At 38.9% G+C, this 27,262-nt stretch overlaps 1 protein-coding gene across 1 annotated transcript; it reads right to left on the bottom strand.

The window, feature by feature from the left end:
• Position 1: 1 nt before the first annotated feature.
• On the bottom strand, positions 2 to 21,402 carry Cldn16 (claudin 16). Its single transcript, XM_021185449.2, has 5 exons — positions 20,901 to 21,402; positions 9,932 to 10,034; positions 6,447 to 6,611; positions 2,712 to 2,903; positions 2 to 1,629 (listed from the first exon to the last, which is right to left on the bottom strand). The coding sequence occupies exons 1-5, from the start codon at positions 21,012 to 21,014 to the stop codon at positions 1,496 to 1,498; spliced, it is 708 nt and encodes a 235-aa protein (XP_021041108.1). The 5' UTR covers positions 21,015 to 21,402; the 3' UTR covers positions 2 to 1,495.
• Positions 21,403 to 27,262: the final 5,860 nt, after the last annotated feature.

Raw genomic sequence — 27,262 nt, 5'->3', positions numbered from 1 at the left:
TACCCATCTACCCCCAACTAACACTCAAAATTAAAAAGAAAAAAAGTGAGGAAAAAAAGCACAAAAATGTTTTGAAATGCATATAGTATCCACATAGGCACTATCCATAATCTACAACTTGTCAATCACCCCATTAATGATATCCCTGTGATGTCCTAGGAGGATTCAGCTGCTCTTAGTAGTGTGAATAGATTAGAACCTTTCCAGAAGATAGTAGTAAATGGGCAGCCAGTGACATCTTCATGAGTCCATTACACATAGTAAGTTTCATCATTTCATATTCACATTGTCCTTAGAAGCCTAACTTTGGGGGAGGGGTCCAGAAATTCACAACTTCCTTTCTGCTCTTTCTACAAAGAACTAAATTTTAGATTATTTTATATTTTTTAGGTTAGCACAAGAGTATTAATGTTAATCTGTTTAAAGTAGAAGATATCAGGTAATTTGAGATTAACTTTTTTAGCTTTTCCAAGAACTCAATGAGTTCGAATGTTCAAGATGACCACACTGTAAATGTGCCTGTGTCTCATGTAGAGGCTACACTCGTTCCTTTACATTTTTATACTCTCCTTTGTTTTCCTAAAAACACACTGTTTATATTTTATGAGAAATTTCTTCAGTAGATTTGAGGATCAACTCTAGTGTATTAGAGTAAATATTTGTTTTCTATGTCTTGTAACATACTGGGTGTTAAGCAGCTAGATTCTGAGCACCTGGAGATGTGTGGGCATCTTAGCAGGTAATTTCTAATGTAGTCCATTTCAGACTGTCAATATACATGTGAGTAACTCCCTGGTCAAGTTATTATACAATAGAACAAGAATTGTCTATGTATAGGCAGCTTTGGAGTGCTATGAAAATTATAACCTGACCTCTTGCATTAGTGAGGAGAAATCACCCCTGACTCCAATGTTAATTTAGCATTCACCATTGACATTTAGAGTGTGAAGGGGAAGTTCCTATTTGCAGCATCCACTGGAAGCAAGAACATGGGACTGGTATTTTCTTTTTCCAGTTTAATAATATTTGAGTGTGTTAGATTCTGATATACAAGTTTAAAATTAGAACAATAACCTTCTTTCAAGTTATTGATAAATTCCCTGAGAGAATAAAAATCGTGCTTTGAGTCAGGGAGAACTAAAAGCTCCTCTATCCTTTCAAAATTAGGACCTTGGACTTGCTTAAAATTGCTTTGTGTTTCTGAAGCATCACTTCACTTTAATATTCCTGTGCCATAACCCCCAAAAGCAATAAAGACACCTAAAACATATTTCTACATTTTATCAGTGTCAACCGAAAATACAGAGAGACTGTTGGGGGCGTAGTAGAGAGAGTCATGGGAGACGAATCAAACATTTTGATTGAACCAACAATTAATTAATTTGAATCAGAAATGTAAATAAATGCTTCAAAGTCAATCATTTATTTTATTAACTTGAATACATTGATTGAGTAATTAAACAGCACAGGAACACAGATTAACATTTGGCAGATTTTATACTCTGGTGTCTACAGCATACATTTTGGCTGTCTCTGTCCGAGGGGCCTTGTAGGACTTGGCCATGGACACACCTGCAGTTGAATAGGGCTTCCTCATGGCATAAGGGTAGTTCCTCTCAGGCCCAACATCTGTTCAAAAGAGATAGATGTAGAAAAATGCATATAACCCAATTAACATTCAAAAATAAAAAAATAGTCATTTTAAGCCGGGCGTGGTGGTGCACACCTTTAATCCCAGCACTTGGGAGGCAGAGGCAGGTGGATTTCTGAGTTCGAGGCCAGCCTGGTCTACAAAGTGAGTTCCAGGACAGCCAGAGCTATACAGAGAAACCCTGTCTCAACCTCCCCCTGAAAAAAATAGTCATTTTATATATTCTTCTCCAAGACAGACAAGGATATGCACACACCAATGCACACAGGCATGTTCATGAATGTGCACACACACACATACATGCATGCATGCACAAACATATATGTACATATATACATAAAGACACATTCACACACACAAAGACATGCTCTCATACATATGCACACATACTCTTTTTACACAGACACACACAGACACATATACACTTTCACATGTATGCATATATGCATGTAAATAAATACAGATGCATATATACATTCACACAAAGACATGTACACATGCACACACAGTCACACACATGCACATGCACACTCTCCTTTACACACACACACACACAGCACACAGAGGAGTCTCTGTTGAAATCATGTAGGATTCCTGAATCTCAGATGAAGTTCTAAGTATTTTAATCTAAAAATTATCTTTATATTGAAATTGTGATGAATAGATTCCTCTGTTTTATTATGAAGAGATCTTAGTATTTTAGGTAGATTTTTAGAACACTAATTCCATAGATTACATTCTTTACTAACAAATATTGACTGACTCTCAGCCAAGTTGTCCATTTAACCCTAAACATAAATTTAGTTGTTTTAGTGAAGTTAGATGCACAACAATGATCATTGTCCATAAACTATTAGTGAGTTGTGGGATGCAGTTCTGGCTTTCCTTTTCAACTGATATCTATTACTGGGGAATCAATCCTGAGTGCTACAATTTAGTTTTCTTTGAACAACTGAAAATGCAAAGAGTGTCAGAGCTATGTGGTCTGATATGATGTGCATTTCCTTTGGATTGGGAAAGATGACAGTAAAAGAGGGACCAGTCCTCTGCTTGTTCTTACCTTTGAAGAGGTACAAACAGCAGGTGAGGAGAGCTCCTGCCAAAAAGCAACCCAAAGACCCAGCCATTCCAAGCCAGCAGGACCAACCAAATTTATATTGGATCCCAAGAAATATATTGTGTAAAATGAGAGAGGAGCGTTCAACATAAACATCCACAGCATACCACACCGAACCAATGATTCCTGGGGTACCTGAAAGAAACGAGGGGGTCAGGAATGATGCAGAGCAGTCTCCAAGTTTAAGTCACAAGGATCTGCTTACTGTTAAAGATGCATGGTAAAAGCATGCAGTAAGATTGCTATGGTGAACCATGCAACAATAGAATGTTGGACAGCTTCTGTCATTGCCTTTCAGCTTCTCTCTCCACAACACAAAGCTCTGAGATGAAAGAACACACTGCTCATCTGTTTGTCAAACTCTAAAATGATGGCTATGATGTATCTATTTACAACTTTCCAATTTTTCCAAAGTTATTTTTGTACAGCCATATATCACCTAACAGAGAAAATTTGTGTGGTTGACATACTGTATACCTGAGCTACATGGCACACACATGTGCACACACACATATACAAAAAAAATATATATCATGGCTCATTTCTCTCAAGGCCATAGTGAGCAAGACAATATGAAATTAAGGTCAATATCAAGAGAAAAAAAACAATGCAGCTAAGAAATGCAGCACCCATGAGTAAGAGGAGTCAGCTGTAACAGGGGCCAATGCTTTACAGAAAACAACTTTTGAAAGTGAAATGATATCACTTCTAAGCCTTTTGGCTAAGATCAAGTATAAAGTGAAATGATACAATATGTTATATTAAATATAATCTCTTGTAACATACCATCCATTACCATCACAAAGTAGCATGTACTGAAGTTATGTGTGGGTCAACACTGCCACAAATTTGTGAGTAATTCCTTATGCTATAATGATATGACAGTTGTTGCATCACCAAGTAAAAGAAATTTAAAAAAAATAAAAAAAAAGAAATTATCAGCTCCATTATGATGTCATGAGGCTCCCATCATATATATGGCTTGTTGCTCAAGAGAATGTCGTACATGGCTCATGACAGCTTCATAAATGAAAATATTTAAATCAAATTTGAAAACACAGGAACTTGTAAACATGAGTCACAGAACATTTTTTTCATTCTAAATTAATTTTCTTCTGTCTTAAGGTTTGGGGGCTTGTTTTCTTTTGTTTTCATTTTTGTTTTGTTTTGTTGAGAAGGATTTTCTTTACATAGCACTGTCTGTCCTGGAACTTACTATGTAGATTAGATTGGTGAGATCCACCTGCCTCCTGAGTGATGAGATTAAAGGCATGTACCACCATGGACTAGGCTTTATACATTAGTTTTTAATTGAAAGTATGTGATATTTAAAAATATTTTTGTTTTCTAAGACCTGAAACTGAAGCTATCCCAGATACCTTTGTGTAAACAGTGATGCCCCAGATAAACAGCCAGCATGCAACAATGTTCTCCCAAATACACAGTTAACACTTCTATGTACACTATGCATCTACAGATACAAAAATCAATTCCAACATGCAATGACCAACTCTTCTGTGCTGAATAGTCTTATGTCAACTTGACAGAAACTAGAGTCATCTGAAAGTAGGAACATTAAATGAGAAAATTCCTCCAGAAGATCTGGCTGTGGGGCATTTTCTTTTTGTTTTCTTTTCATTTTTATTGGTTATTATATTTATTTACATTTCAAATTTATCCACTTCCTGGTTTCCCCTCTGCAAGCCCCATATCCCATCCTCCCTCTCTTCTCTTTCTATGAGAGTGCTCCCCTACCCACCCACCCACTCCTGCCTCACTGCCCTAGCATCTCCCTGTGCTGGGGCATCGAGCCTCCACTGGACCAAGGGTCTCCCCTCCCATTCATGTAATATAGGGCAATCCTCTGCTTACATATGAACCTGGAGCCATGGGTCCCTCCATGTGTACTCTTTGGTTGGTGGTTTAGTCCCTGGGAGCTCTGAGGGGTTCTGGTTGGTTGACATTGTTGTTCTTCCTATGAGGTTGTAAACCCATTCAGCTCCTTCAGTCTTTTCTCTAACTCCTCCATTGTGGGCATTTTCTTAATGATTGATAGAGGAGAAGCCAGCCAATTATGGTGGTGCTGTCTCTGGGCTAGTGGTCCTGGGTTCTTTAAGAAAACAGACCAAACAAGCCATTATGAACAAGCCACTGCATCAGCTCCTGACTCAACTCCCGCCCTGTTTGAGCTGCTGTCCTGAATTCCTTCAGTGATGGATTATGATATGGAAGAGTAAGCTGAATAAACACTGTCCTCTCCAACTTGCTTTTGGTCATTGTGTGTCATCATAACAATAGTAACCCTAACTGTGAGGCATGCTGTCCCGGACATACAGTCAACACTCACATGTAAACTGAGTTATCTTATTAATGCAGTCAGTATCTACATATACAATGTGTCCAATTCATTGAAATTCAGTATGCTGGGGAGGGGGAGGGGAAGATAACACCCATATAAAAACTGTATCTTTTCTAGCAATCATTTTATCGTGTTCCGGAGCATGTAAGCATGGGTCAAGAAGTGACATCCCTTCAACAATTTGACTGAAGCCCACAGCTTTCCCTCTCTAATAATTGACTCACTTGAAATCATAGCACATTGTTTCCACTATTTTAAGTAAAAAATTGTATAACATAGGCCAGATAAGAGATAACTGGGAGACAATGAAATATGTTGAGAGGGTGTTTTGAAAAATACTTATCCTCTTGTGGTGGGACAGTGCATATTATCAACTCTTGGAGATTTGGTAATATCTATTTTAAACATTTGGATTTATAAGTCTAATTGTTCATCTAAGGTATTCAAACATGTAACCATTATAAAAAGATATAAGTTACTTTACTGGCTAGTTTTGTGTCAACTTGACACAGCTGGAGTTATCACAGAGAGGGGAGCTTCAGTTGAGGAAATGCCTCCATGAGATACAACTGTAGGGCATTTTCTCAATTAGTGATCAAGGGGGAAAGGCCCTTTGTGGGTGGGACCATCTCTGGGCTGGTGGTTTTGGTTCTATCAGAGAGCAGGCTGAGCAAGCCAGGGGAAGCAAACCAGTAAAGAACATCCCTCTATGGCCTCTGCATCAGCTCCTGCTTCCTGACCTGTTTGAGTTCCAGTCCTGACTTCCTTGGTGATAAACAGCAGTATGGAATTGTAAGCTGAATAAACCCTTCCCTCCCCAACTTGCTTCTTGGTCATGATGTTTGTGGAGGAATAGAAACCCTGACTAAGACAGTTACCATCCCTTTTTTGAACGTTGTTACATTTACCAACTAATTTGGAAAAACCTTTTTAAAAAAACTACAAAACAGAATGCATGCTTTAAAACTCTGTGTATGGCAGACTAATTGTAGATAATTGTTCCAGCCTTTAGATATCTTAAGTCACCAAATTTGCTCATCTTTTTTGTAACACCCACAAGGATTTTCTTCAGTAATTTAAATTTTTGTTTATTGATTTATAAAAAGAGTATTTAGTGGTCTTCAAGATCTTTTCTCAAAACAAGTATATGTTGTTTGTTAAATAAACTTACTGGTATATATAAGAGCTGTACACTATCATGAGGCAAGATATGTATGGATAGACTGTCTTAAATGAGGAGAAATGATAAGTTCGTGTAGCACAACTCGAGCATGATCAGGGACTCATGATTATTGAATAAAATAAATCAAGCCCAATACCTGCAATGAGTAATGTGGTCCCTGCAACAAAGCAAAGGCGGACTTTAATTTGTGGCTCATCAGGTAGGAACTTCACACAGTCAAGACCAAGGAGCAGGGTGATGAATCCAAAGCCAGCTAAAATGTCAGCTGTGATCATCAGTGCTCGAGTTACCACCAGCTTCACTGCAAGATCAGGGAGTCAGAGCAGGGGTGGGAGAGGAGTAGTCAGAGGAGGAATGTGGGAAGGAGGAAAAGGGAGAGATGTACAGACACATTAACTTGCACAGGAACATCACAGAACACAAGATTAGACACAGCAACATAAGGCCATACATAGAATTCAGAATTTATATCTATACAAGCTTCAAGATGGGTGGCTATAATTTCTCATGAAAATTAAAACTATCATAAAGCAACTGTAGTTGTGAAATCAAAACTCTGAGTGGCAGTTACACAGAGTTCTACAGAAGAAGGTTTGGGGGTTGAATCAAAATACTAAAAAGGAAGAAAATTACATCAAAAATAGAGTATGAACAACTTATATTACCTAGATCATAAAAAATATTAATATATTTTCATTTCATATATACTAGTTATATTTTATTTTCATAAAAATCTGGGAACTTTTTGCCTTTACATTTTTTTCAATGAGGAGATAAAATTCTGGCTTATGTTTTTGAGAAATATAGGGCATTTTCCCTGTTTAAAAATTTAAGATTTATATGATATACTTGCAGAAGAAAACAAATTACTATATGAAATTCTTCCGATCTTATCAGCAGGTGAATGCACTGTATATGCCCATGTATTATTATGATGTGACTACTGATTGTCTAAATGACAGGATATAGAATTACCTAGGATACTGCCCCTAGACATATCTCCAAGGGATTGCTTGGCTTCTAAGCATGCCTGCGAAGCATTCACCAGTTAAATTAATTGAGATGGAAAATCCCATGCTAAAAGTGTGTAGCACTGTTTCCTGGACTTGGGCCATGGACTATATAAAAAAGATAAAATGAACTGGCCACAAGCATTCACCCTTCTCTCCTTCCCAGGGTGAGCAGCTGGTTCAAGTCCCTGCTACATTGACTTTCCTGCCTCCTTTAACTGTGAGCCAAAAGAAAGCTTTGCTCCTCTGCAGTGATTTGCCAGAACATGTTCTCACAGCAACTCTAACAGAAAACCAAGTCAATTATCAATACATGAGTATGTATTTATCCTGAGACTAGGAATATCTATCTTAAAAATTGTCTTTATTTCTAATAGAAATCCAATGTATACATATATTTACCAAAAAAAATAAAAGAAAAATTATGAAGAGCTAACATTTATATGCTAGATTTTTAAAATTTTTTCTTTAATTCAATACTCAGTACATAAGTGGGCCCTCTACTAATGAGAAGACTTTGGCCAACCCAAAGTCATTAGTGCTGTTAGGATGAGATATTCATGCACATCTACATTGGCCCTGCTTTCCTCTTCCTATAGAGAGTCTTGCATGTTCTGTTCCATATGGAGGATCTCTATGAAGCTCTAGGATTTGAGCCCCCTGTTCAGTCTGGTTCCAGGAGGGCAGATCTGTTACAAGCAAAATGATCAAGAAACCTATGGAAGAATTTCTTTTGTCAAGGGTTGAATTCTGGCATCCAGAACAGAGTTAGCATTCTTACTTGGGCTTGCTCAAACTATTTTTAACAAAAGATGCACCAAAGCACAAATAACTATCTGGTGCCACATACAGGAGAAACTGTAAAAGCTATCTACATTGATTTTATGAATTTAGTAGAAAATGAAATGAAATTTCTACACCTTGTAGATAGCCTTCTAACCAAGAGGATCTAGAGAAGTTATTTTTCTAGAACACATGTTTATTATTGTTGTCTTTGAATGTATATTTGCATACAAATGAAAGTTATGTACCATTTGAAAGCAATAAGTAAAAACAACAGACAAAGATGAGATAGTACAGGTAAATCTTTAACAGGAGCATATTAAAATATCAACATTTGTTTCCCTAATGAATGGCTCTAATTCTTCTTCCATGACTGTGTATACCAGTATTTAAATTTTAAAAACTTTAACTTTTGCTTGACTTCCTAGACCCAGAAGATGACTCAGCACACAGGTCTGTTCCCAAACCAGAAGATCCGAGTTCAAACAGCAGAACCCAGTACGAAGGAAAGTACTGACTCTCTGACCTCCACAACTGTACCTGGATATGCCCAGGCCCACACATATACATACAGAAATATGTAAATAAATAAATAAATAAGAAAATAAATAAATAATGGTTGTCTTCTGGCTTGGTCCACACGTTACATTTTTAAAACAGCGTGAGAAACAGGCATATATTTCTTCCTTTTCATCAAATCAGGATGGTGTGTGTGTGTATGTGTGTGTGTGTGTGTGTGTGTGTGTGTGTGTGTGTGTAAGTATGTGTGTATAAAATGAGATGAATATAGTGAGGAAAATGTGAAGCTGTAAAAATTTCTAAGCAAAAATGTAATTAAAAGGCTTTATAAATTTTGGCAAAAATTATCTCAGACACTGAACTCCCAAATACCAGATGAAGATGTTTTGAAGATTGTTTTCTTTAAATGTGTTTTCCTGAAATAAAATAGATGTCTGGGGGGGGGGGAGGTACATTGCACAGGACCCACTTTTATCTTGATGCTTGTAGCACTACCACCCATCACTGGCTTTGAAACGCATAAAAGCAATTTCTTTTAATAGCAGGACTGGTATTTCTTGGCATGGTTCAAATTTCTAAATATGTCAATGCTGTGAAGAAGGTTGAGGGTATTAACAATGGATTGTTAATTTAAAAGCTTGCTTTATTTATAGGCACATGGCTTTGCTAATATCTAGGTAGAATTAAGAGCTAAGAGAGAGAAAGATGAGGGAATTGTCTCCAGCATTGAGACTAATGGTTCCTCACATGCGCTGTTGTCTTCATCTATGGACCCCATATCCTCTTCCTCTTCCTCTTCCTCTTCCTCTTCCTCTTCCCCCCCTCTCTCTCTCTCTCTCCCTCTCTCTCTCTCTCTCCCCCATCTCTCTCCCTCCCTCTCTCTCTCTGTCTCTGCTACTCTATCTTAGCAATTCTTCAAGTGAAAAAAGAGTAGCAAACTTTCTACTTTTTAGCTAAGTCATAGTTGAAACACAGCAATGAGTGCTATTCATGTAGCTTGTCAATTCTAATTATAAAATCACAATACCAAAGGATAAGTTTCCATTTCTTGGAATATTTGCTATTAGCCCATTATGCATAAGGTATTGTGTAAAGTCCCTTGTGAAAATAATTTTACTCTAGAGGAATTTGCAAAATCAGGAGGAACGGTGAAATATGATACAATATGTTTCCATTCATATTTCAAAAATGATACCCATTTCTAATTGCCAATATTTCACATTAAAATCCTTCATACCATACAACAAATGGATATCTGAGCTCAGTATTCCATGGCACACTCAAACAGAAAGGTTAACATTATACATACAGGGATGTTCTGCATATATGGAGTCGTACTCATCGCAGGTTCGAATCCCATCAAAAGCGTTTGTTACACACTCCCACCACAGGCCTCTGCATTTAGTGCTCACCTGGAGGTTGGAAAAGACACTGTATGAAACACTCTGCAAAGGCAACTCCATTTCCTCTTGGTCAAATGGTCACTCAGCTATGTTTGTTATCAAAGTACAGTGGTTACAAGCATAACTAGAAGTCTATTTATATAAAGCAATGCCAGTAGAATATATTCCCTTAGACATTGACAATTAAAAGTTTCCTGGGCCAAGAAATAAATTTACTTCCTGATTGGAAGTGGCACGTGGAAAAATAAGTCATGGGTGAGAGGGATAAAACCAGAACTGAATATATTCTTCTGTCGTTGAGTCGTGCTTTAACATAAAGACAATCTATTTCACTTCCATGTGCCAACATTTACGCATAAATAAATCTATAAAACAATAGATGATAATGCTAATGTCTCAAGTCTATCAGTAGGGCACATTAATTCATCTTCATTACAGACATCGACTTTCATGAAGAAAGATGCTGTTTTATATGAGGTTCATAAATTTAAAATTAGCAAAGAAAACCAATAAATGAAAAAGGGCAGCAATAAATGACTGAGCATCCCCAGTTGTCTTTCTCTCTGCTATACTGACATACTACAAACCTTAAGCTACGACATGAACATAAAGGGTCTGAGAAGTAATCTAATAGAATTGGACAGTTGTAAAGCGTGTTTACTTGGAATTGGCATGCAGGTGAGGATATCCACTTAGAGCTAAAAGGTACCAGTATCCTGACCCTTCTAATCCTTTATTGGTGGGTTGTAAGTCAGCACAAACTTTTTTAAAAACAGTAGTAAATATCTCAGCAGACAATAGTTTCAAGTATTCTTGACAAAGCTCATGAATATGGAGCAGAGGCAATATCATTGTTTCTTCAGACTCAATTACAGATTCCATTACCTTGAAAATCTGAAGTTAGCTTAGAAAACCTTCGCAGTTATTGTGGAAAGTCAATTTTAAAACCCCATTCCCAAAGAATAAATAAGATAGTAGAGCAGGAAAGAGTTGCAATGGGAGAGATGTTGAAACGTTGTCCAGAGGGGGTAAAAGAACAGAAAAACACTTTTCAAAAAATGAAATCATATTACTGTGAACATAGTAACGTGAGCACTCTGAAACTTTTGCACTTTGTTCTATTTGGGGCTTGCTGAAACTCTCCTGATACTCTCATCATTGTCTTGTATGTAAAATATTTGCAATTGGTAATGATTAACATTTATATTGAGTCTATAATTTGAAGTACCAGCTATCGAAGTATGTTATTATGTCATTTGTTTCTTAAAGATCATTAACAAGCTGTTATCGTCTATTTACAAACAAGGAAACAGATGCATAAGGAAGGAAAAATACTGTAACAGCACAGTCAATAATAATGCAGGATACAGGTCTCCAACTGAGCCATCCATGTGTGTATATCCAAGTCTTGCTTGTGTGCACGTACAACTCATTTCAGAACTCTCTTTCAGGCTAAGGCATTCTGTATTTGGTACTTGAATATTGGAAAACAACCTTCAGTGAAGAGGTCCTAACTTGATTCTCATGCCTAGGCTCTCCTTCAAATCATTACTTTGGCAGGCTATCCCTACTCTTAAATCTGAAAATAATAATCTTGATTTTTATGGAAGATTACCAGACTCCGAAAAACACAGAGGTCAAAATTCTAATGAGGAAAAATCCATCTTGTACAAACTGACACATTGATTTTCAAAGCAAGATATGCACATACATACACACATATAAGTATAATTTTAAAACAGAGATTGACAATTTTAATAGTTATGTAGTAACCTTTGGCAAGATCTTCCCTGTTTTGAATTTCAATTTCCTCATCTGTATAAGAAAGATAATGACTGGGTGGTTTAAAATATTAAAAATTGCTAATTAGTATAAATTGTTAGCTCAAATGAAAATGATGGTAACTTTCTAAATACCATGAGTTAAGTACTGGCTGTACTTGGTTTCACTAAAAATGACCGTGGCAAAAATGAGGACATAATGAAAGGAATGACAGCCTTCTAAAAGACTCAAACCCATCTTAATCCCCAGAACCTGTGACTATGGCCCTGTAGATACTACTGAGTTACAGGCGTGAGAAGAGGGCATCACATCAGCTGTACAAGGGACTCTAAACTTATACATGGTGTCCTTATCATATTTTTACAAAGAAAAAGCACAGGCAGATGGAAATGGGGTCACAGGACCACTTCTGTGTTGGCAGTCACACACTCACAAGTCATGGACAACCCCCAGTAACGAGAATCTGGAAGTACCAGAGCAGTTCTTCCTGGAGCTTCAGAGACACTGACTGGAACCTTGAAGAGATTTTGATCTTAAAATTCTGGTCTTCAGGACAATGAGAGAATAATTTGCTTCAAGTCATTTGTTATGGAAACTGATACAGTTAGGGTACATACAGACCCACTATACTATGAAAAAAAAAAGCAGGGTTAGTTAGTACCGATGTCCCCCGTCTCTCAGCTCATAAATCCAGTTTATCCTAATTAGCGTGGTGGACCAAACAATGATGGTACATACTTTCTTATTCTTGTTGCATTATAGGTGGCCATTCCTACTATACATGATGTAACACACAATTCTTAATAACAAGGATATTCAGCTATGGCCCAGTGCTGGTGTCAATTTCAAGGCTATTGATCATTTACCTGCCATGGCCATATTTCGAAAAGCAATGAGGTCATTAGAGGAAACAAGGAATCCAATTTCGTTAGGTATTAATGCCCAGGGGCACACGATTAAATCGCTTGGTATTCACACTCAGCCAAGATATGTGAGAAGAGTGGCCTTAATTAACTAAACTTCTGTGTTTAATGCAGCACTTACTGTAGACACCCTTAAAGGTGCCTTTGTGCATAAACTACAAGGTTAAAAAAATTTTAAGTTATCATTTTAGGAAAGCCCTCTGTGTTATATTCTAGTGCTTTTGGTTAACCTCTCTGCCTGTGGGGGAAAAACATGGCTTATTAGGAACTATTTTGCAAGGCAAGCCAATGGAAGTTCTTGGAAGTCTTAAAATAAGGATCTTTAAAGGCTAACTAGTACTTAAAGAGTGTGGCTAACCTTTCTTAAAGGGCAAAAACTGTAAAATTTTAATCTCATGGAGCCATTTGAAATAGAAAGTTCTAATTTTGAGGTTTCTATTTGTTTTTAACATGCAATCGGTATTGTATGAATAACACAGGCAAGCAATGTTGAAGAAATTTTTGCTCCAGTGATGTCATTTCTCCAAAGAGTGAGACATGGATCATTTCCCACACAAGAGAGATGAAAATTTCCAAAACATCAACAAAGCAGAAGACACAACACATCTCCTGCCTGCTCACTGATATTCCAAGTGGAGAGATACCACAGACAATCCAGACACCTGGCTTCCTTTTTTCCCTTGTCCACTTGATCAGCTTTGGTTCTTGAGCTGTTTATGGATGGAAACAGCCACAGTGAGTGGCTGCTTGTATCTCGATGTAAATATTCTCAACATGTCCCCACCACCCCTGCAAAGACCACATCACACATGCACAGACCTGGTTCCTCGGGTCTTTGGGTTATTTAAACCTTGTCTGTACTAAAACCAATGTTCTTTGCTCTCCACTTGTTAAATTTCTACCTGAAACTCAAGTCTCACTTAAAAGACATTCCTTTTTCCATAAGACATCTCTCTATGCTCTTTCTAGCAGGAGTTTATCTCCTTCAACCTGTGATGCCACAGGAATTTTTCTACAATGTTACATTCTAATCTGTGTCACTGAATGCTTGTCAAGTTCTAACCGGCATGCCAATTAATGCTGGGAATGCAGCAGCAAGCAGGGTAGATATGGCTCCCTGCTTCAAGGATTCCATCATCCCCCATCCTGATAAACAACAGATGCTCAATAGTTACTTATTGGAGACAAAGTCTATTGATTCCCGTGAATCCACATAAATGCATAACTAACCCTGCTTTGATCTGAAGTACAAGGTGGTCAATATGACACTGTGAATTTTTGCTTCACATGTCCATATGTTCAGTTATTAATTTTTTTCTCCTGGTTAGATACAACAGAGGGTCAGTAGCCCTAACTCCCCTAGAACTTGCAGTAATCCTCACATCTCAAATTCATAAGCTCTGGAATTACAAAGATAGACCACAATGCCTGGGTGCATATGTGCTTGTGAGCAGAATAAACAAACTACAACAGTTAAATCCATGAGCTGGAGTGACTGTACTCAGAATGGAGGGTTTATACTGACCTGGCATCACTCCAAAGTCCCTTAGAAATTATGTCAATGAAGACTCTTTCCGGTGAGCTATAGTGTCATAAACTAGTACTTAATCCTGGGATTGACTATTTGGAATCTCAAAGCAGTTGTCCATTAAGGCTTTTGTCTTCTATAGCACTGGCCACCAGAACTCCTGTCACTAAATGACTTGACTTACACTGCAGAACCTATGAAAACACTTAGATTTTGCTATAATTCTCTTGTTGCCTGCATGACAATGCTGTCCTCAGAGAGCATAGCATCACAGTCAGTAAGGCTAACTGACCCGTGTCAGAGGTCACAGATTGTATGTCAATAACAATTAGATGCCTTTTCCTTACTTTATAAAAAATGTTCTCTTTAAAGAACAAACCAGAAAAGCCTCACCATTTAGGCCAAATACACTTTTCCCACCAGCTTTATTAAACACTTTAGGGGATTAGATATTTTTCTTAATTTTTTTTCCTATTTAAAAAAATGATCCAAATGGATGTATTAATTCTTTATATTATAGCAAGGTATGAGATCAGACCTTTTAGAAAATGGTCATTTATCTCACTATAGACATACTTCTTATTCAGGGCTTAATGTGAATCTTGATAGATCATCTTTTGTTCATTCTTTCAACAAAATGGAAAACACTGTAACAACTTTTCCATGAGCTCATGTGCCCGAATGCACCCTCAGCTCCTGCAACGTGGACCTCAGTGCAGTAGGAAATCTTGAGACAAATAGGAGTACACTCACAGTCTCAAATGTTTGCTAAAAGCCTTAAAATCAAACTGGACCTCAAATTGGTATATAAATAATCAGTGCTCATATTATACATAATAATTTTAATACATACCTTATGCCTGGAAGAATTATAGCATCAGTAAGGCAAATAGAAATCCTAGGAGAAAACCTATTATGAGGATGAAAAAAATTCTACTATGAACAGCCTTCTTTTGAAGTAATAAAAATTTAATCATAATGGTGCACAGAGTATAGCAATTTCCAGGAAAATAATTGACAAAAAATTAACTGGAAATTGAATCATCTACTCAAACATTTTTTCCCTTTGATAATGGAGAGGCCAGCAACATTCTTAAGTAAGTATTGCTTATACCCTGCAAGAAAACAAATAACTCCATATCCTACAAGATAGTTAGAATCATAATAATGTAATTAATGCTCCTAACCCTCGTTCATTGGAAGCATTCATTGGTAGATAGATAACTTCTGCTATGGGACTCCATTTTCTGCCTTGCTCCTTGAGTCAAGCGATAATCACTCATAAGTACAAAGCTGGGCAAATCATTGCCCAGAGAAATAAACAACATTTCTCTAAGAGGATCGATAGCAAAAATAAGACCGGAACTCCATTTGTCAGTCAGATTGGTGAGCATTATACAAAATGTCACTTCCTCCCCCAGAACAAAACAAACAATGAACTATGAATTAATCATAATATATTTGACATTTATTGGCTGATTCCTGTTTACCTAGTGCTGTGGTAAAGACTTGGTGAACAGAGGCTCATATAAGTCTCACAGAAAGCTAGGTCATATGAGTTACCACTATCCTTGTATAGGGGAGACAAATAAAATTTAACTAGGAGCCTCTAGATTAAGGTATAGTCTATCCACTTCCCCACTGTTGAAAGTTTCTGCCACTATGCTAAGCTAAGCTAGGAAAAACGGACAAACAAAAACAACTGTGATTTTGCAAGTCACCCCAAGTCAGTGAGGTGACTTCCACCTTGGCTTCTCTCTCCCTGTTACCTTCTGGGCTCAGGCAGTCACTCACCCCCACCCACCTGAGTTAGAGTTTCACAATTCTACCCACATTGTTCTATGCTTACTAACATTATCATTTACACAAGCACCGTTTTCCTCCTGGTTTATGCAAATGTTCTTAAAAGGTCTCCTCATAGTTCATTTTACCCCCTTGAGCCACCCACCAAGAGCAGCCAGAAAGGCTGATATTTCTAAAAGGCATGGATGTATTTGTCTCTTTCTTGCCTATGGGGTTGGACCTATATTTTGCATAATACTTTAAACCTTTGATTGCCTAGCCCCTATAATTTCCTGTCTACATCAGAAAGTATCCATAATACCATGAACATACAACACGATCACACCTATATCTCTGTGTATCCCATTTGTTTGGTTAGAACACTCTTTGCTTCTGTTCATTCACTTGATTTTCAAATCCTATCTTAGCAGTTACTTAGGAGACTCCACTAATGATCCAAGACAGACTAAGATGTCCACTCATGGTTGTTCAACCTCAGACATAGTACTTGTCACACTGAACTGTGACTGTGTGTTCACCAATTTGTGTCCTTTACTAGACTGAGAATCACCTCCAGATGTGTACAATCCACATAACCAGGAATCAACTACAGTGACTTCCATACTGTCGGTGCTAAGGAATATTTGTGGGGTGAGTGGAGAAAAGAGGAACACAAGTCGAAAGGGAGATGGAAGGGAAGAATAAGAACATAAAGGAAATAAGAAAAGGATAGGAGGAAGGATGGAGGGAGGGAGAGGTAAAGGGAGATGGTGAAGAGCTTGAGGACAGGAGGGTGAGTATATGGAACAAGAGTGAAGTGAATGCACATTCATATGAAACTCCCAGTGGAAGATTTTTCTCTGGGAAAGCTCTGAGCATCTTTGATCCCTCAACAAGTAGCCATTGCTGGGGGTTATAGGCACTCAGGGCACCCTGATGATAAACTAAAAGGAGATAAAAGTGCAATTGAATTCAACTCCTTCTTATATTTGAGGGAAGAGAATAGAAGACACAGGATGTGATGTTTCCCTAGAGAAGTCAGTTAACATGGACTAAGAGCTGAGTACCTACTGGCTTTAAAAACCTTCAACCCATTCTCTTCAGCACACAAGTCTTCCCAGGAGCAACAGACTCAAGAATGGTGATGCTAGGAGAGCTGCTCAGCCTATTATTTAGGGTCACACCCACTGTTTTTCCAGAGTCCTTCCTTCCTTCCTTCCTTCCTTCCTTCCTTCCTTCCTTCCTTCCTTCCTTCCTTCCTTCCTTCCTTCCTTCCTTCCCTCCTTCCTTTTTAAATGCCCATACCAAATGCAAAGAATGTCACTCTTCAAGGCAGGTGTACAGAAGTAAAACCTAAGAATGTTTTATTTACATAACTTTATTGCAGTTACTTTTCCCCAACAATTGTTCAAAGAAAGTGAAATGCTAGAATATCTGAATTCTTCACGCCTCTTGCTTTGAGTTATATCCTTTTACAACCCAGGAAACTCATTCTCTATTTTTTTTTTTGCCATAGTGTCTTTTCATCCAAAGTCTCTGGTGCCATTTCTACCCTTTGAAATTGCATCATTTAGAGGCTTAGCTTGAAAGCCCTTTCTTTGATGAGACCTATTTCAATACGCCTAATGGAGAATGACAGCTTTATCATCTCTGCTCCAATGGTATTCTGCTCATTTTCTCCTCAAATATGAACTGATCTGCATCATTTGTTATAGTTCATGCTCATTTTTTATGCACTCAATGTCTCTTCCTGAAAGGCAAGATGCATTCCTTCTTTATCCTTGCCTCTTTTAGTACTGTATGCACAGTGCTTCTTCATGAACTACATTTTATGTATTTGCCAAGTGGAACTCAACCAAAGAAACAATTTCCCAACCTATATGCTATATTAACAGAACTGTGAGCCAGAATACTTCTGCCTCTTGCAGTGTTTTTATTTACATATTTTTATTGCATTTACTTTTTTTTCCCCAACAATTGCTTAAAGAAAGTGAAATGCTAACGTAAACCAGGGGTGACACACAAAAGAGAGAGAATAGCTTAAATGGGCCAATGATTATGAGCACCTTCAGCCTTTTGCACAAAACAATAAATTTTATCCTAATTAAAGAAATTATTATAAAAGAATGATGTCCCTTTAAAACAGAGAGATTGTTCAAAGAGAAGTGGCAGGAGGGGGTTCATGCTTACATGATAGTTTCCACAAGCAGGCTCTTTGAAGAACACATTTCCCTGAGATGAAATAGAAAAAGCATTTCGGATGTGGAGACCCACGGCCAAACATTAGGCAAAGAGAGAGCATGCAAATTGGAGATCTTTATTGATTCTCTCCACTTGGAGCTCAGGGAACCCCTGAAGGAGAGGAAGATTGTAGGAGCCAGAGAGCTTGAGAACAGGAGAAGAACAAGGCCCTTAGAATCAACTCAGTAGGGATCATAGGCTACTGAATCGGCACAGAGACTGAAGCAACAATCACAGAGCCTGCATGGGCATGACCTAGGTCTTCTGCATGCAGGCTGGGGTTGGTGACCTTGGTGACTTTTTGAGACTCCCAGCAGTGGAAGTGAGGGTGTATGTGACTCTTTCTCTCTTATCTGGATTGCCTCATCCAGCCTTAATATGAGCTTTTGTGCCTAGTCTCATTGCATCATTTTTTGCTGTATTCAGTTGATTTATCTAGGGGGCCTGCTCTTTTCTGAAGGGTGGCAGTGGACCAGTGGATCTAGGGGACAGGGTGTAGGGGACTGGGAGGAACAAAGAGAAGGAAACTGCAGTGGGGATGTATTGAGAACAACCAACCAAACAAAGAAAATTGAAAAAGAAAATATCAACCTGTGTGAAAGTTAGGAAAGATTTATTTAAAGTGAATACTTTCTAGTATTCATTTCATTCATTTAAACAAGTGATTTTCTTGTACTGTTTGGAAGGCGAATTGATTGAGAAACTAAAGTGAAAGGAACATGGTGCTTCATGCTGAGGTTCCTGTGCCCTCAGCAAACCCGACTCTTCTTAACACTCTTTCTTAACTGAGAACTTTAACAACTCTCACTCGAAGCAAGAAGACTTTCAAGCTGCTTTAGAAAATATTTAACCAATGACTTTGGATGGGGTTTTATATATTTTTAAAAGACATTTTTTTTTAAAGACTCAATTTAAAGTGTGCTCAAGTGCAACATTATTTTCTATTGATCACTTATGACTGGCAGCCTGGATAATGAGAAACTAATGGCTTCACAGAGTTTGAGCCACACTTTTCACTAAGCACTGCCCAAGGGGCATGCATACACACACACACACACACACACACACACACACACACACACACACACACATACACACACACACACACACACACACATATATGCGTGTATATATGCATTACTGCTCAGATGAGTCCCATTCTTAGACTCACTTCAAAACAGATACTCGAGAGGATTTCCATTCTATATCAGTTTTTAGAAATATAAATTCTCAACATTATAAAGGCATTTATAACTCCATTGCCCTTAAAATGTCATGTAGGAATCAGAGGAAATTTAAGTGTGTGTGTGTGTGTGTGTGTGTGTGTGCGTGCACAGGAAAAGATTCCAGAACAAAATACAAAAATTGTGAGTTACAGTTCTATTACAACTTGCAAGTTTGTAAACAGAGTTATAATAAAGATAGAAAGCTTCCCTCACCTCCAGGTCTTCTTTAATGTTCATAGGTCCTACAGTATTGCTCTGAGTAGACCTTTTGCTCAAGCTATACAGAAAAGAGATGGTATTGCCTCGACTCATTTGAGTTGCTCGCTTCATGAAGTTTACCTGAACTGCATTTTTCTCAGCCTTGCTTAGGAGCACCAGGTAAGTCTAAGGATTTGAATCTTGTTCAGCTTTGCCTCACTCCTATCCCTACTGTTACCACAGCAAAAGATTGTGAACTTCACCTTTTACATTTTTTTCATTGACTCGTATTCAATTCTCAAGTGCAAGTTTACCCAGTCACCTCCCTCATAAGCAGGAGTCCTGCTGTGTAACCAGTTGTTAAGAGTGGAGTGCTTAAGTCCACGCCTGTTCCGGAGCTCTGAGGTGATCTTGGAAGACTTTTGACCTGTTTTCTACTGTTTAAAGTCACACATGCCTGATGCTGCACCAGCCAGTTTAGGTTCTCTATACTTTCCCAAAGGTCTGGGATTATTCGCTGTCTTTTAGAATGGCTTTCACAGAGTCTACTTGCTCAACAACATTAGCTTTAAAATGTCTCTCACAGAACTTTGGATTCTGCCAGCAAGGTGAACACATTTACCTTAGAAAGAAAGGTTGTGACGCTACCAACAGTCTGCTTGATATGTAGAATGGGAAGTGGTGAACTCCTGGAGCATTCTGTGGCAGGCATTGTGTAATTATACTTTTGAAAATGTAACCTTAGAAAAATAGATAATTTAATGACCCCATCTGTGAAATGGGACAACAGTACTTACTTCATAGGTCAGTGTCAGGGTTAAATAAGCTAACAGTGTTAAGATTCATTAAGAATCAGTTTATGTGTGTAGCTTAGTGGTGGTGTGCTTTCCTGATACACACTAGGTCCTACGTTCCATTCCTAGCACCAGAACTAGATCTGAAGTCTCTAGAAAGAAAGCTACATGTGTGTTAAGGCTAATAGTGTTTCTGTGATCGTGGAAAGCAGAAATGTTGTAGGTCTTGGCCCAAATGATCCTGGATGACTGTTCAGCCTCTTAATAAAATTTATTGATCACCAAAAAAAAAGAATCAGTTTACTCCTTTGCTGACTATCTTTGCTGCTATTACCCTGCAGGACTGGCATCTGTGTTTGGCTGTAAATCTGACAGCAAAATTGAGGTTGCTGGCCTCTTACCTCCAGGGAGTCATCAGCGTTCACCATCCAACAGTCCGTCCAGGTGGCCACGATCAAAAACCCAGTGGAGAATATGGCCAAGAAGCAGGCAGCGTACTGAAGAAGATCCTTCATGGCAGCAAACAGCCTGTTGGGAAGGGACACATGGGCAGATGCCAGTTCAGCTGGAATGCTATTGGCTTCTGATGCTATGGACTTCTGTTGCTATTGGTCTCTGTCGCCGGTTCCTGGGGATGATAGTGCCCAGTCTTTTATGTTTCCTCACACCCCTCTTGCAGGCACTTTAGGCTTCAGAAAGAATTGTATAAACAGGTTGTTCCAGAGCGAGGGTCGTGGAGGTCACTATCCAGCGGCCAGACTCCCAATCAGAAGCCAGGGCAGGGGAAGACTCGGGCACATCGTGGTTCATGGCAGAAGCAGTCTTGGCTGTGGGCTGATGTGAAATGATAGTCACAGAGGCCTGTGGCTGTGGCAAGATGGAGGACGGAGGAAGGATCCTAGGCAGGACTGGAGCCTGTAAACTGATCTTTCTCAGGCCCTTGGGATAAGGAGCTGTTCTCCTCCCCCTTGGAAGGTGGCTGTACGGTTGACTGGTTGCGATTTTATTGTTAGACTATTTTAATATCCCCTAACTACCTTAGACAGACGAGCCACCAGTGAAATTATGCTAACTAAGTACTAGCTCAAGCAAGTTCACATTCCAAAGTGTTGGGCAGAACACTTGGCAGGAGGCAGGGCCAAGGACCCTAACATTTCAGATCTGCGCTGGGAACAAGTGTGCATATGTGAATTATTGTTTTATTTTTACTGACACATAGCATTTGAACACACTTATAGTGAAGAGTGTGACTTATTAACTTGTCAGTTAAATGAAACTTCAAGCACCTATGTGCTTTACTTCTTAGAAGTAAAGCCCCCAAAATTTTCAGTAACACCCAAATGTACAATGAATACAAAATTGAAATATTTCAGGATTTTCTTTCTTAATGCAAGGTATGATCTTCCTGAGTGTGTGTGTGTGTGTGTGTATTTTATTGGCCTGCTGCTTACTTACCATAATCATGAAGTCATACTAAATGATTTACAGACATGATACCAGGCTCCATCAAATCTTAAGAAAGCATCAAAGTCTCCATTGGTTTGGATCCATAGCTTAGAGGCTCCTAGTCTGGAAACATTAGAGTGGTGGTTCTCAACCTGTGGGTCATGACCCATGGTGGGAGAGGGTCAAATGACCCTATGTTTCTTGGAGGTATTTCCCCAAAGATATTTACATGTAGATTCATAACAGCAGCAAAAGTACAGTTATGAAGCACCAATGAAAATAATCTTATGGGTTGTGTGTCACCACACTGTGAGGAACTGTATTAAAGGGTATGCATTGGGAAGGGTGAGAACTACTGTCTTAGGAAAGTTACATGGTTTTTGTCTAGTTTAAAGGCTCAGTTATAAGTTAGTACAGACACTGTGGGAGACAATAGAGGTTCCTCAAAAACTGAAAGTATAAGAGTGTAATCCTGTACCCTCATTGCTAGGTATACAATCAAAAAACAATTAGTCTTGAACTGACTTTTGCACACGCTCCTTCATTTTCGTTGAGATAGATAAAGCCTAAGAGTTTGCTAGCTTGTGACTACCTGGAGAAACTGTGCTATCTATATACAATGTAATAGCCCTTGGCCATAAAAACGATGAAATCCTGTCATTTACAGTGGCACGGATGGAACAGGAGGTCATTAAATTAAATAAGCCAGGCGCAGAAAGAGAAGTGCCACATCATGGCATTTGTTTGTGGGATCCAAAACTGTGGATTTCAAAAATGGATGAAGCAGACTGGTAGTTATCCAGGCTCGGAAATGCAACAGGGGAGGCTGGAAGAGTTTGAGACAAGGCTCAAACAGTTGGAATAAATTCTAGTTGTCTATTGTACAGAAAAGTGACCACAGATATAATAAAATATGTTTCGAAATAGCTAGAAATGAGTAGTTTTAGTGTTCTCATCACAGAAAAATGGTGACTGTTGAGTACAGTGCTGTGGTACCCACTCAGATATGATCATCATAAACTGTACACATGATGATCAGGTTACTGAGCATTTGAGGTTATTTTCAACTTTTCTTTCAAATATTTTACTTTTATTAGTGTGGGTGTGAGTGCATGTGTGGCTGTGTTGTGTGTGTTTGTGGATGTTTGTGTGTGTGTGTGCATATATGTACATCTTTGAGAATGTGTCTCTCTGTGTGTGTGTATGTGTCTTGGTGTATGTATGTACATGTTTCAGTATATGTGTATATGTGTGTTGTATATGTCTCTGTATTGGTTATTGTGTATATGTGTGTGAGGTATATATGTATATATGAGTGTGTGTGTATGTGTCTTTTTGTGTGTGGTGTGTATATGTATAATGTTTGAGTGTGTGTATTATAAGTGTATCTGTATATGTTATTTATTGTGTGTGGCCTTGTGTGTTGCATGTGTGAGGTGTATATGTGTGTGTATGTATGTGTTTGAGTGTGTATGTGTCTATGCATTTGTGATTGTATTTGTATGTATGTCTGTGTGTGTGTGGTATGTGTGATGTGTGTATGTATATGTTTGAGTGTGTATGTATATGTGTGTGATTGTGTTTGTATGTGTGTTTGTGTATGTCTGTGTGTTGTATGTATCTGTGTGTGTTATTTATTATGTGTGTTTTGTGTGTATGTGTGTGTTTTGTCTGTATGTGTGTATGTATATGTTTGAGTGTTTGTGCACTTGTATATGTGGGTGTGATTCTCTTTGTATATATGTGTGTGTTGTTTGGTGTATGTGTATGTGTATGGCATATGTGTGTGTTGTACATGTATGTGTGTATTGTCTATGTGTGTTGTATGTATGCATGTATCTTTGTTGTGTGTATATGTGTGTGTGTGTTGTGTTTGATTGTGTTTGTATGTAAATGTGAGCACATGTGTGTGTTGTTTGTTGTGCATATATGTGTTGCTGTGTATATGTGTATATGTTTATGTTTGAGTATGTGTGTGGTGTGTATGTATGTGTGTGTGTGTGTGTGTGTGTGTGTGCAAGTTAGTAGATAATTTTCAGGTGCCAATTCCACCCTTCAAACATTGGTTTCCTATGGGTGAAATTCAGGTTGCCAGACTCACCTTGCAACTATCTTACCTCCTGAGTTATCCTGCTGGTCCTATGACAGTTCTTTCTTTTTTTTTAATTGGATTTTTTTATTTATTTACATTTAAAATATTATCTGTTGCGTCCAGCCAGTGGCTCACATGTCTGGGTTCTAGTCTGGAAAGGCATCTTGGCATCTGGAAGAGAAGAGGAGCTAGGTGGACAAGAGTAAGATGAAGCTAAGACAAAATTCTGATCAAAGCTCAATTTTACTAATTCATGCACCAAGTTGTGAAGGAGGGGAAGGGGGCCATTCCTGCCAAATCATCTTGGAGTAAAGTTTCAGGTGAACATGTTATAGCTCTGCCAACTAGCTGTTGGCAGGCAGCAGCAGTGGAAGTGGCAGGACTATAGGGCGGCAAACTCCGCCCCAATGCTCTCTAACACTGAAACCTGAGCAAACAGGTTTCAGGCTGGGGAGGGGAGGCTACATCTCCTCCCAGTTGCTAATATAAAAAAGAAAAGGCTGGTCTGAGGCACAAAATTTACTTGTGCCCTATAGTTCTGCCTGAATTCCTAGGGATTAATGAAGAAACCCGTCTCAGTGGGATTTCCTAACTTTTCTTATGGTAAACTGTATCTGGATAAGACTGTCCTTTCTATCCTAGTAAACAACTAGCAGACTAGCCCTGAGCTAACAAGTTTCAGGCTGGGGAGGGGAGGTTACAATTATCCTCTTTCCCATTTTCCCCTCTGCAAACTCCCTGTCCCATCCCCCCTTACCCTGCTTCTATGAGGGTGCTCCCCCCTGACCTACCCATTTCAAGCTCACCTCCCTAGCACTCCTCTACACTGGGGCATCAAGTCTTCACAGGACCAAGGGTCTCCCCTCCCATTGATACCAGATAAGACCCCTTCAGCTCCTTCAGTCCTTCCCCTAACTCCTCCATTGGGGTCCCTATGCTCAGTCTGATGTTTGGCTGTGAGCATCCACATCTGTATTGGTCAGGATCTGGCAGAACCTCTCAGGAGACAGCTGTATCAGGCTCCTGTCAGCCAGCATTTCTTGGCATCCTCAATAGTGTCTGGGTTTGGTGTCTGCATATGGGATGGGTCCCTAGGTGGGGAAATCTCTGGAATGCCTTTCCTTCAGTCTCTGCTCCACTCTTTGATCCTACATTTTCTTTAGACAGGAGCAATTCTGGGTTAAAATTTGACTGAAGAATCCACACTTTGGTCTTCCTTCCTCTTGAGCTTCATGTGGTCCATGAGTTGTATCGTGGGTATTTCAAGCTTCTAGGCTAATATCCACTTATCAGTGATTACATACCACGTGTGTTCTTTTGTGACTGGGTTACCTCACTCAGGATGATGTTTTCTAGATACATACATTTGTCTGCGAATTTCATGAAATCATTGTTTTAATAGCTGAGTAGTATTCCATTGTGTGAATGTACCATATTTTCTGTATGCATTCTTCTGTTGAGGGACTTCTGGGTTTTTCCAGTTTCTATTATAAATATGGCTGCTATGAACATAGTAGAGCATGTGTCCTTATTACACATTGGAGCATCTTTTGGGTATATGCCCAGGAGTGGTATAGCTTGATCCTCAGGTAGTAATATGTCCAATTTTCTGAGGAACTGCCTGACTGATTTCCAGAGTGGTTGGACCAGCTTGCAATCCCATCTGGAGAAGTGGTCCTCTTTCTCCACATCCTCGCCAGTGTCTTCTGTTACCTGAGGTTTTTATTTTACCCATTCTGACTAGTGTGAGGTGGAATCTCAGGGTTGTTTTGATTTGTATTTCACTGATGTCTAAAGATGTTGAACATTTCTTTAGGTGCTTCTCAGCCATTTGAGTTTCCTAGGTTGAGAATTTTCTGTTTAGCTCTGTTCCTCATTTTTAATAGGGTTATTTGGTTCTCTAGAGTCTAACTTTTTGACTTCTTTGTATATATTCAATATTAACCCTCTATCAGATATGGGATTGGTAAAGAACTTTTCCCAATCTGTTGGTTGGTTTTTGTTCTACTGACAGTGTCCTTTGTGTTACAGAAGCTTTGCAATTTTATTTTATTTTTTTTAATTTTTAATATTTTTTATTATGTATTTTCCTCAATTACATTTCCAATGCTATCCCAAAAGGCCCCCATACCCCGCCCCATTTCCCTACCCACCCATTCCCATTCTTTTGGCCCTGGCGTTCCCCTGTATTGGGGCATATAAAGTTTGCAAGTCCAATGGGCCTCTCTTTCCAGAGATGGCCAACTAGGCCATCTTTCGATACATATGCAGCTAGAGACAAGAGCTCCAGGGAACTGGTTAGTTCATCATGTTGTTCCCCCTATAGGGTTGCAGATCCCTTTAACTCCTTGGGTACTTTCTCTAGCTTCTCCATTGGGAGCCCTGTGATCCATCCAATAGCTGACTGTGAGCATCCACTTCTGTGTTTGCTAGGCCCAGGCATAGTCTCACAAGAGACAGCTATATCTGGGTCCTTTCAGCAAAATCTTGCTAGTGTATGCAATGGTGTCAGCGTTTGGAGGCTGATTATGGGGTGGATCCCTGGATATGGCAGTCTCTAGATGGTCCATCCTTTCATCACAGCTCCAAACTTTGTCTCTGTAACTCCTTCCATGGGTGTTTTGTTCCCAATTCTAAGAAGGGGCATAGTGTCCACACTTTGGTCTTCATTCTTCTTAAGTTTCATGTGTATAGCAAATTGTATCTTATATCTTGGGTATCCTAAGTTTTGGACTAATATCCACTTATCAGTGAATACATATTGTGTGAGTTCCTTTGTGATTGTGTTACCTCACTCAGGATGATGACCTCCAGGTCCATCCATTTGGCTAGGAATTTCATAAATTCATTCTTTTTAATAGCTGAGTAGTACTCCATTGTGTAAATGTACCATAATTTCTTTATCCATTCCTCTGTTGAGGGGCATCTGGATTCTTTCCAGCTTCTGGCTATTATAAATAAGGCTGCTATGAACATAGTGGAGCATGTGTCCTTCTTACCGGTTGGGACATCTTCTGGATATATGCCCAGGAGAGGTATTGCTGAATCCTCCAGTAGTACTATGTCCAATTTTCTGAGGAACCGCCAGATTGATTTCCAGAGTGTTTGTACAAGCTTGCAACCCACCAACAATGGAGGAGTGTTCCTCTTTCTCCATATCCTTGCCAGCATCTGCTGTCACCTGAATTTTTGATCTTAGCCATTCTGACTGGTGTGAGGTGGAAT

The sequence above is a fragment of the Mus caroli genome, unplaced genomic scaffold, assembly GCF_978045245.1.
Source record: "Mus caroli unplaced genomic scaffold, Mus_caroli_1 scaffold_17, whole genome shotgun sequence".
Lineage (NCBI taxonomy): Eukaryota > Metazoa > Chordata > Mammalia > Rodentia > Muridae > Mus > Mus caroli.
The sequence above is the reverse complement of the archived record's forward strand: the minus strand, read 5'-3'. Positions and strand labels throughout refer to the sequence as shown.